The sequence below is a fragment of the Acanthochromis polyacanthus genome, chromosome 4 (assembly GCF_021347895.1).
Source record: "Acanthochromis polyacanthus isolate Apoly-LR-REF ecotype Palm Island chromosome 4, KAUST_Apoly_ChrSc, whole genome shotgun sequence".
In the NCBI taxonomy this organism is placed as follows: Eukaryota; Metazoa; Chordata; class Actinopteri; family Pomacentridae; genus Acanthochromis; species Acanthochromis polyacanthus.
This window is the reverse complement of record NC_067116.1, coordinates 4,189,156-4,201,655: the sequence shown is the minus strand read 5'-3', so window position 1 is coordinate 4,201,655 and position 12,500 is coordinate 4,189,156. Positions and strand designations below refer to the sequence as shown.

The 12,500-nt window shown below is 37.7% G+C and overlaps 1 protein-coding gene across 1 annotated transcript in view; it reads left to right on the top strand.

Moving 5' to 3' along the window:
• LOC110967090 (nuclear factor 1 A-type) overlaps positions 1–12,500 on the top strand; it is a 258,450-nt gene that overhangs the window by 206,566 nt on the left and 39,384 nt on the right. Inside the window, 1 exon segment of the mRNA XM_051947744.1 lies at positions 1,648–1,722. Coding sequence (XP_051803704.1) covers positions 1,648–1,722 — 75 coding nt within the window.

The window sequence follows — 12,500 nt, the reverse complement described above, 5'->3', positions numbered from 1 at the left end:
CTCAAACAAAAAACTACCACATAGGTCGTCTGTACACGCCCGTATTACGACCCAGTGTTACGTTTTGACGTATGCGACCTCTAGCGGTTGAGTAAATATCGACACTCTGGAGTCGCAGGTGAAACGTCACCATGAACAAACTTTTATCTAACACTATCCCTGTCCCTAACCCTAACCATAACCATAACCCTAAACCCGTGTTGGGAATGTGAGGAAAAAGCCGTTTTGCAACGGAAAAGTCGTTTCGTGAATTAAATCCCATAATGCGTTCCTTTTCCCCGTAGGGGCGCTAATGTAAATACGCTCTCATGGGTCGTATTCCGTTGCACGGTGCATACGACCGATGTGGTCGTATGCATTTGAGGACTTGTTGGTATATACTGTACACACTCTGAGGCTGACCTGTGTGTGACCTGGTGGTCAAACACAGTGAGGTCGTGGTTTCTCTCTCACACACACACACACACACACACACACACACACACACACACACACACACACAGAGGAAATCCTCCGCACACAGTTTAAAATCTGTCACACACTGATCCACAACCTCCTCTGAGGAATGTGTTTGTGTGTGTGTGTGTGTGTTTGTGTGTGTGTGTGTGTGTGTGTGTGTGTGTGTGTGTGTGTGTGTGTGTGTGTGTGTGTGTGTGTGACCTCAGGGTGCAGCTACGTGCTGACAGACACACACAGAAACACACACAGCTGGTCCTGATTATCCTTGTTGGGAAACAGAAGCTTCCACTTCTGCACTGATACAAGTAACACTGGTAATACTAGTACTACTGGTACTACTATTACTAATACTACTGATACTACCACTAGTCCTACTACTAATAGTCCTACTACTACTGCATTTTCTACTGATACTACTCAGCAGTACTACTGGTACAACTAGTACTACTGATGCTACATATTCTACTGTTTCTACTAGTACTACCAGTGCTGCACATTCTACTTGTAGTACTACTGATGCTACTAGTAGTGCAAATACAACTTGTCATATTGGTTCTGCTTGTACTAGGGATTCTACTAGTACTACAAGTACTACATATTCTGCAGGTTCTACTAGTGCTACAAGTACTACATATTATAGTGGTTCTACTAATACCACTGATATCACTAGTACTACTGATACATACATATTCTACACGTTCTACTAGTACTAGAGGTACTGCTTCTACTGCTAGTACTACTGCCACTATTAGTACAGAGCAAAGACTCTTTCCTGTCAAAGTGAGAACATATTTTTTACTCGGTAACATTTCAAACCAAGCTGAGGTCCACCTGCTGAAGCCTCCGTATCTTCTACCATCTCATTACTTCTCATTACTTCGTATTACTTCAACCTGGAAGTACTTCCTGCTACATGTTATCCTTCGGGGAGGACATACATTCTTATGATTTCTAGTTGAAATACAGTTTATTAGTATATAAATGTAGTTGGACTCCTCACAGATGATCTTGATGTTTCCTGGACTCCAGGTAGGTTCCAGGTGTAGCAGGAGCTCTGGAAGCAGAGCAGCACCGCACCATGAGTGACTGTAAACTTGTGTTTTATGATTTTTCTGGACTCTGACTGTGAACCTCTTGATCTGGTCCGATCAGTAAATGTCTATAATCGATCTATCTCCTGTCCCTCAGGTCACCTGGGCTTCCAGGACAGCTTCGTCACACCTGGAGTCTTCACGGTGGCCGAACTCGTACGAGTCTCTCAGAGTGAGTTCAGCTCTTTTTACTTCCTGTTTCCCAGCGAGGGCCGTGATTGGTTCCTCCAGTAAAACAGAGTTAACAAAGCAGCTCCAGATGTTAGATGTTCCTCTGGTCTGAAGTTCTTCACAAAACCTGAATCTGAAAATGTCAGGGACAAGTTTTACTTCTTGTCTGAGCTGGAATAAGTAACTTATTATATAGAGAGTACTACGTAATGAGAATAAACTAAGAGTACAAGGACATAAAGTAATATTTTAGGTAGAAAAAGCCTTTAAAAGTACAAATGCTTGGACAGAAAGTAGCATTTTGGATGGAACAGACCTTTAAAAGTACAAGTACTTGGACTAAAAGTAGTAATTTGGGTGAAACAAACTTTTTAAAGTTCAAGTATTTGGACAAAAATAGTATTTTAGGTGGAACAGACGTTTAAAAATGTAAATGCTTGGATGGAAAATAGTATTTAGGATGGAGCAAGTTTTAAAAGCATAACTTTTTATATAGACAGTACTATTTAATGAGAATAAACTCCTACAACTGCAAATTCTTGGACAGAAAATAGTATTTTAGGTTGAACAGACCTTTAAAAGTACAAGCACTGGACACAAAGTAGTATTTTGGGTGGAACACACCTTTAGCAGTGCAAGTGATTGGAACGAAAATAGTATTTCAGGTGGAATAAATCTTTATAAGTACAAGTACTTGGACCAAAAGTAGTATTTTAGGTAGAACAAACCTTTCAAAGTGCAAGTACTTGAGCAGAAAGTAGTATTTAGAGTGGAATAAATCTTTAAATCTACAAGTACTTGGACCAAAGTAGTATTTTAAGTAAAGGAGACCTTTTAAAGTACTGGTACTTGGACAGGAAGTAGTGTTTTATGTTCTAACAACAGGCGTCATGATGCTTCCAGACAGTGTTTAATGTTCAGCGCCGTCCGGTCATCCACCAATCAGAAGCCTCCGTCTCTGATCGGTTTCACACTGAGGAAGTATTGATGATGGGGGGGGCGATCGAGGGGCCGCAGGGCGGAGGAGAGAGAGGGCCGGGCGAGCGACAGGCAGAGAGGACGGGGGAGAGAGAGGCGACCTTTAAAAGTGCCGACGAGCAGCAGAGCGGCGGCAGCAGATCCATACCGTCGATGGCTAACAATAGGGATGTAAAGTTCCTGTCAGCACAGACCTCCGATCAAAGAGCAGCGATCAATAACTCTTATCTGCTTCATCAGATGTTCCTCTGAATGACACCCGCAGACAAACCTCTGCTGCTTACATACCACCAACAAACAGTCCTGGAGAGTACACCAAAGTACTTCAGCTGTAGTATTTTATGTAGACTGCTCAGTACTGTGTGATTCATTGCAGGGCCTTTGTCACAACAGCGCCACCTACTGGAGCGGATGAAAAATACACCGCTTATGATCTTGAAGGTTTATTTACTACTCACTCAGTACTTGTACTTTTAACGGTCTGTTCCACATAAAATACCACTTTCTTTCAAAGTACTTGTAGTTTTAGGTTTTTTCTACGGTGAAATAATGCTCTGTAGACGACCAGTTAAAGTTTTATTCATCCACAATACTACTTTCGGTCTGAGTACTTGTAGTTTTAGGAGTTTATTCTCAGTAAATAGTACTCTCTACATAATAAGTTCAGGTTTTAAAATCTTGTTCCAGCTGAACTCCTACTTCCTGTCCAGGTGCTCGCCCTGCAGGTACAACTTTGTGACGTTTGGTGTTGCAGCAGTTTGTGACTCAAAAGTGAAACAAACAGAAAATTTAGACGTCCGATGATTTCCAGTCATTTCTGTGTTTAGTTGTGTTGTCAGATTTTCTCAGTTTGCTGGAGCTGTGTGTGTGTGTGTGTGTGTGTGTGTGTGTGTGTGTGTTTCAGGGTGTGTTTGAGGACTACCAGGTTACATCAACATATTTCACACTAGACGTTTGTTTTAACCCTCCTGTCGTTTTCATTTACAGACACCAAAAATATGGTTTCCATGTCTAAAGAAAATCCAAAAATTCTACAAAAAATTACCAAAATTTTTGAAAAATTGTGAAACCTTCAGGAAGAAAACTCCAATAATTCTGTAAAAGTTTCCCTTAAAATTTTATTTTTAAAAAATCCCCCCAATTTGGCAAAAAATTCATGTAAATATTTTGAAAAAAAAAACGAGTAAAAATCTTCCAAGAAAATCCTAAAAAGTGATTCCATATATATCAGTAAACCGTCTAACGTTTTCTTTAAGAACACTCACATAAAAATCAACCATTTTGAGGATTTTGGTTGATTTTTATGTCAGTGTTCTTAAAAAAACATTTGTAATATTTCTTTATTTCCACCAAAAAATGTTCAAAAAATTTCCCAAAAATGTTGAAAATGTGGACATCAGAAGTTTTACTATGAAAATACATGTTTTTTTCCACATTTTCAAACTTTAAAACGGGTGATTTTGACCCACAGGACGACACCAGGGTTAACCCGTCTGTTCTGTTTTAGTTATACCAGCCTGATTTAGATCCTTACAGCACATTAACATGTTTACGTGTGGCGTTTTACATGTTTAAAGCGTGATTCTAACACGTGTGTTCACAGTAAGTAACGGTGTGTCTCTGTGTGTGTGTGTTGTGTTACGCTGTGAACACTGAGAGCTTCCAGCTTTAATGTTTTAATGGGAGAAGAGAAACAAGTGTGTGTTTTAGTGTGTGTGTGTGTGTGTAGGTTCAGTGTTTATTCACACACATTCAGACAGACACAAATGTATTCACAGATGCACACACCCTTTCTTTTTCTGCACTCTGTGTGTGTGTGTGTGTGTGTGTGTGTATTGTGTTAGTCAGCAGATTTGCAGCGATGCGGCTCTGGAAGAATCACTTATGGATTAGAGTGCAGGAGAGTCCACCGTGTGTGTGTTTTAGTGTGTGTGTGTGTGTGTGTGTGTGTGTGTTTTAGTGTGTGTGTGTGTGTGTGTGTGTGTGTGTGTGTGTGTGTTTTAGTGTGTGTGTGTGTGTGTGTGTGTGTGTTTTAGTGTGTGTGTATTGTGTTATACTGTGTGTGTGTGTTTTACTGTGTGTGTGTTTTAGTGTGTGTGTGTTTTAGTGTGTGTGTATTGTGTTCTACTGTGTGTGTGTGTTTTATTGTGTGCGTACATTTAACAGCGACATCCAACTAAGCCTCCTTGAATCAGTTTTCTATCAAACTGAACTCATCAATCAGCTGATTTCAGGTTTATTTGTGTTATTTGTGTATTTCTGTGTATATTTTGTGTGAAACTTAAACTTTAAAGTTTCAAACATTATTTTGATGAATTGACAGAATTCTGTTGTGTGAATTTTCTGAGAATCTAACTGAGCATCATTTCACTTCTTTTCATTAATTAGATGATAAAGCAGGACTCAGAGACTCCGTCTTCACCATGTTTGTTCTTCCTGTTTACTATGAAGTCATGGATTTAAATCCCTTTAATTGGAGAGAAGCTGGTTCCCTAAACTGCAGTTTGTTAGTTTAAAACCTTTAAAGAACTCAGTGGGATTTTGTTTTTGTTTACAGGAAAACAAAATGACAGTGTTTGTTTGACTGTATTTAAATCAGTGAAGTCATTAAAGTTATTAAATTACCTTTAATTAAATGATTAATTAACCCTACAGAGCCCAGTGTAGCGCTAGGATTCCAGTTCATGTCTGACTGGTGGATGTGAAAGCAAATCAGATCCATCATTCTTTCTGCAGATAGAATCTGTTAGTTCCACGAACATTTCACACAAGACAACCGAAATGAGACACAAAATCACAAAAATGAAGCGCAAAATAACAAAGAAAGAGACAAACAACACAAAGCAAAACAAAAAAGAGACACCAAATTGAGGGAAAAAGTTAGAACGCGGCAAAAAATGCTAATTAAATGACAAAAAGTAGACAAAAGCAACAAAAAGTAGATAAAAACAACAAAAAGTAGACAAAACGACAAAAGCCCGAAACAAAATGATAAAAAACTGACAAAACAAACGAGACAAAAAAACACAAAACAACAACAACATGAGACAAGCGACAAAAGTCAGACAAAAAAATTGACAAAAAATAGAGAAAGCGGCAAAAAATTAGACAAACAACAAAAGCGGAAAACCAAACAGCAGAAACAATAGACCAACAACACAAGTGAGGATTCAAAAACAAAGCTCAAAACAAATAAGACAACAAACACAAGCGAGACAAAAGGAAACACAAAATGACAAAAACATGAGACAAACGTCAAGTCAGACAAAAAAAGGCAAAAAACAACACAAACAAGACAAATTTTACAAAAATGAGACACAAAATGATGAAAATGAGACAAACGACACAAAAGAAAAGAAAAGGAGACAAAAATTTGACAAAAAAGTTACAAAGTGACAAAAAAGGACTAAAATGAGAAAGAAAAAAATCACATAATTGACACAAACGAGACAAAAAACCGACAAAAATCAGACAAAAACAACAAAGTGAGAAACAAAATGACAGAAAAATTTTGACAAACAGTGCGAAACAAAACAAAGAGACAAAAAAATAGACAAAAGAGTTAGAAAGTGCCAAAAAATAGACAAAGAAAGGAACAAAAGTACAAAAAATCGACAAAGAACACAGGCGAAACAAAAAGTAAAGACAAAACGACAAAAACACAAGACAGACGACAAAACTCAGACAAAAAAGACTAAAAACAACAAAAACACGACAAAATATTACAAACATGAGACACAAAACGACAAAAGAACAATGAACAATCCAGTATTTTACTTTCTGATCCAAACAACTTGTCATCGTCTAGAAATGACTTTAAATTTATAGTTTTACTGATTTACAATCTGCAGTTAATGTCTTCTCTGTAATTTTTACACTTTGAGGGCCACATGGGCCTCATGTTGGACACCCCTGGTCTATCAGAATTTAACTGAACTTTGTCGTGTTCTTCTGACACACAACCTGTAAAATCACCTGCAGGAACACACAACGACAACACAAGTAGGACAAAACTATTTGTTGTGTAGCTCCTGAAAAAGAGTGCGCACACACACACACACACACACACACACACCGATACACACACTCAGAGGTCTGCAGGGTGACTGAAGCCTACAGCTCACCAGAAGATGAGATGTGGTCGAGGGGCGGTATTGAACACAACACACACACATGCACACACACACTCTCACACACACACACACATGCACACACACACACACACACACACACAGCGGGTGACCTTGGCGTTGTGCAGCCATTACACAATCCCGCAGCAGACCAATCGAATCTCTGCTGTCGATCAATATCCTATTAAAGCAGCAGAGAGAGAGAGGGCGGCAGAGAGAGCCCGGCTTACAGCAGCTCCACTAAATGGAATCAGTCACTCCACTATATTTCTACTGGATCCTCACTTCTCCTCCTCAATCATCCCTTGTTCCTCTCTCTCTCTCTCTCTCTCTCTCTCTCTCTCTCTCTCTCTCTGACATTAAACCTCTCTCCCCTCCTCCCCCATCCCTCTCTTTCTCGTTTCTTTCTCTGGTCTTGACTCTTTCTGTCCCGATGCTGAACAAACCTAGCCTAGCAGCGCTAGACAACCCACGGCAACGAATTTAATTCTCTGCCAGGGAGGGTCTAGTTACCCTCCATAAGGCTCGAGGCTGGATTCTCCTAAAACTGGCCGGACCAATCACCATGAAGTGTAGAGTCAGAAGGCGGGCGTAACAAAGTGACGACAGAGGCGTGACGATTCTGACAGAAACAACCGGCGCACAACAAACAGTTATCTTTCGACTCGGCTTTGGCCACAGCCCTTAAAGATTTGAAGCTAAAGTTCAACTTGAAAGATAAACAAAGGACGGCACTGAAGTGTTTCATTGAGAAGAAAGACGTATTTGGACTTATGCCGACGGGATATGGCAAATCCTTAATATACCAGTTGGCTCCGCTGGTTGGGAAGCTAATGGGACTTAGCCACAATCCGCCAACGCTCTCGGAACTACGTCAGCGTTGATTGGTTGTATACCTACCCAATTGCTGCAGAGTGATTTGAAAGACAACCTTTTAGCCCGCCTCCCTCCCTGTCCAGCAGTCCTAAACCCTTGTGTCTTAAAAGCTGGGTCTAGCACAGCTAGGCTACAACAAACCAGCATTTAACTCTCAAAGACCGAAATATTGGAAAAAAATTACAAATAAATGAATATTTAATTTTTTTCAAAATTTATATATAAATAAAACCTCATATATATTTGTAATTTATTTATTGTTACAATTTTTGCTAATTTTTTAATTTTTTCTAAATTTTATATATCTATATCTATATATAGATATATATATAGTTATATATAGATAGATATATATCTATATATAACTCAAATATTGAAAAAAATAGCAAAAGATGAGCAATAAATAAATAATAATAATAATAAAATAAAAATAATAATAAAGTAGAATATGTTAAAACAAAACAAGTATAGAAAATGAAATGGCAAATAGAAAAATTTGAAATATATGTGTGTATGTGTATATATACATATATATACATATACATATACATATATATATATATATATATATATATATATATAGTCTAGCCTGAAATGATTCATACCCCTTACAAATTTCAGCTTAAAATTACTTTTAAATGTAAATGAGAGCTGAGAAATGATGTTTCCACATTGATGCCTCTTGTACATCATCTTATGATCTTTTGGGAAACACTCGTGTCATTTCCCATCAAAAAACTTGCTGGTTGAGTCAAAGTGACTTTAAGTCAAAATTTGATAGGGGTGTGAATAATCAATCAATCTATTGTCAATCAGTTCATCAATAAAGGTTTATTTGTATAGATCTTTACAACAGCCCAAACGGTGACCAAAGTGCTTCACAGTAAAAAAAACAACAACAACAAGAAAATAACTTAAAAACACTGCAGACATAAAATGAAAAACGAAGCAAAGAAATGAGAGAAAAGACACAACAATGTACCTGAAGTTTGTACAACATCATCTTAAAACTATTTGGAAAATATGCTAACAAGATATTAAATATATTCATTAAAATGTTCCAGAAATATTTAGAAATGCCAGGAAAGTAATTGTATGTACACATATTTAAAAAAAAAAAACATTAAATTGACCAAATGTTTCAATGAAACTTGGGGAAAAATGATAAACAGTCTCTAAAGTATGCTTAAAGAATAAAATATAAATATGAGAATATTTAATAAAAATGTCCCAAAGATGGGTTCAATTATTTTTATAAAAAAGTTATAGTCATATTAAAAAAAGTTTAAAATGCATAAAGTAACCCAACATGGATTTTTTAAATTCATAATTTATGAATAAAATATCCAAGAAAATGTGAATAAAATGTCTGAATGAAGTGAAAATAAATGCATAAAGTGGATTTAAAGAAGCAGCTCCTTTCACAACTCGCCATAAAGCATCTATACTTTTATTTTTTGTAGGGTATTTTTTGCAGTTTTTCCGTTAGATTCTAACCTAAAATGTTTTTATTTCCTGCTGATGAATAAATAAATGAATAAACGAGGAGCAGCTTGGTGTGAAGCAGCCGAACGAGGACAGACTGAAGTGGAGCTGCAGCTCAGAGACACTTTGATGTTTATAGACACTTTAACAAGCTCAATCTGCTGCTCACACACACACACACACACACACACACACACACACACACACACACACACACACACACACACACACACACTGCCAGGGGTGCACCTTGGCAGCGACACAAATCTAACACACACTCGGGAAAACACACTAGACCTAAAGATTCAGGATTAAGTTCATATGAAGATAAAACACACTAAAACACACACACTATACACACTAAATGCACACAATATATAGAGAAAATATACACAATATATGCACAATACACAATATATACAGACTATATATACAGTATATACACACACACTGAAACACACACTACACAATAAATGCGGACACACACACACTATATACACACAATTAACACCCATTAACAATATATACACCCACACTACACAAATACACACACGTGGACAGTATATACACGCAATACACACTATATACACGTACACACAGTCACAGACACACACAAAGTCACACACACACCCGCCCCCCCACACACACACACCATGTATACAGACACGTATATACACACAGACACACTACACACTGTCTCACAAACAGATAAGAAGGCAGATGACCCACTTGGCACCTTCAAGTACCTTCGTCTGTCACACACACTTACTTACAAACACACACACACACACACACACACACACATCGTTGCGGGGATGAAAAGATGAATAAACCTGGAGGCCTCCATGGTTCAGACTCCTCCATCCCTCCTTCCTCCTGCCCTCGTCGCCCCTGGCAACACACACACACACACACACACACACACACACACACCTGGTTGTGTGCCAGCGCCAGATGGGCGCCACAACGCAGACGCACAAAGGTGTTTGGAGATTTTAATAATAATCACAATAATAGTAATGGAACTGTTGCGTTTGGAGCAGGACTGACCTAAAAACATGGTTTCTAGAAGCAGCTCCAGCTGGCAGGAGGCCAGATCCAGCTTCTTCTGCTGGCACCAACGAGCAGATGGAAACCAGCACAGAGGAGAACATGTGCAGAGCTGCTAGCGCCCCCACCAGGCCGCATCAGGAAACAACCCACAGGCTGTACAGTGGGCTGCTCTGGTTTCACATGTAGACAACTTTAAGTCACCTGAGGCTCAACTGGAGTCATTTTAGGAACTTTTTAGACACATTTAAGTAATTTTCAGCAAATTTTGAGTGTTATTGGCCAATTTTTTAAAAATGTCTTAGCATTTGTTTTATTTCAGACAAATTTTGAGATTTTCTGGACATTTTTAAAGATTGTTTTCAAAAAGCTGAAGTCAACTGAAACTCACTTGGAGTAGTTTTAGGAACTTTTTTCAAACATTTTAGACAAATTTAAGTAATTTTGTCAAACTTTGAGTGTTTTTGGACAATTGCTAAAATAATTTTTTAACATTTGTGTTATTTCGGACAAATTTGGAAAAAATGGTTTTCCACAGGTTTAAGTCATTTTGGACACATTTTGAGTAATTTTGAATATGAATAATTACAGGTGTAGAAAGATGTTTCTCCATGCTGAATGGATCTCCTCTGTTCACTGTTTCTGAAGCCATGCTGCATTTATTTTGTTGAGGTATTTTTTGCATTTTTTTGCCTATTCTTCTTGTCCCTTTGTATTCATTTTCCGTCTCATTTTGTCATTGTGACTCTCATTTTCGTTATTTTGTGTGTTGTTCCTGTCATTTTGTGTCTCGTTTTGTGTCTCTTTGAAAATGTCTTCCATGTTCACGGCCCCTAAAAGCCTTCAGTCTGCTCTGCTCCTCTGTATACCATTTTTGAGCCATGCCACATTTATTTCATCGTGGTACTTTTTTGGTGTCTCTTTGTGGTGGTTTCATGTCCTCCTCCTGTAGATGTTTTTCTGTCTCTCCAGTCATTTCCTCTCTCCTCTGCTCATCATCAGTAGAAGATGTTTCACCATGCTGGATGGATCTCCACCATCCTGCTCCTCTGTTCTCTGTTTCTGAGCCATGCTGCATTTATTTATTCATCCAGTTGCGTTGGTTTTCCTCGTTTTACGATTTTGGACAAATCTAAGTGGGGTTTTTTTTTGGCAATTTTGGAGTGTTTTGGACAGTTTCTAAATAATTTCAGAATTTTTGTGTTATTTCAGACAAATTTGGATTAATGTTAAGAACTTTTTTAAAAACATTTCAGACCCATTTAAGTCATTTCTGGTAAATTTGAGTGTTTTTGGACAATTGACCATTACTGAGTTACTTAAAATGAGTTCCATTAATTTCAGACAGTTTTTGAGTCATTTTTGACCTTTTCTATACTGATTTTTACACAAGTTTATGTCATTTTGGACAAATTTTAGTCATTTTGAATGTGAACAGTTACAGCTGTAAGAAAGACGTTTCACCATCGGAATGGATCTCCACCCACCTGCTCCTCTGTTCACTGTTTCTGAGCCATGCCACATTTATTTTATTCATCCAGTAGCTTTGGCTTTCACAAACAAAGTTTCTAGTATTTGGGTAGTTTGGAATAAGTTTTGAGTCATTTTCAATCAGAATACGTCCATTTTTCCTCTCCAGACACATTTGGAACCATTTAATTTGAGTCACTTTGGACATGTTTCATGAACATTATTGTCTCTTTTCTCTTATTTTTTTCTCTTTTTTCTCATGTTGTTTCTCAATTTGGTCATTTTTTTTGTATTGATTTTGTTGTTTTCTTTCTTTTTCTGTTGTTATTATTTGGCATTATTTTATAATTATTTGATATTTGTCTTTGATTACTTAAACTTGCCAAAAACACTCAAAATGTGCCTAAAATGTTTGAAAAAGTTCCTAAAATTACTCAAAATGGGTGTTCAGTGTCCAAAAATGATCAAGAGGACGAACTCCAACCTACTGGATGAATAAATAAAGTCAGCATGGCTTATAAACAGAGAACAGAGGGGCAGGTTGTTGGAGAGCCATTCAGCATGGAGAAACATCTTCTACTGAGCAGAGCAGAGAGGAAAAGTCTGGAAATATGGAGATAGAAGAACATCTACAGGATGAGATCACATTAGTTTATCATCTGAGGAAACATGTTTGTTCCAAGTTTTACACTTTCATAAACTAAAGAATCCCTGATGATGATGATGATCTGATGAAGCTGTTTGCATGTTGGATACATTACCACATTACCATCTCTAAAGCTGCTCTCCG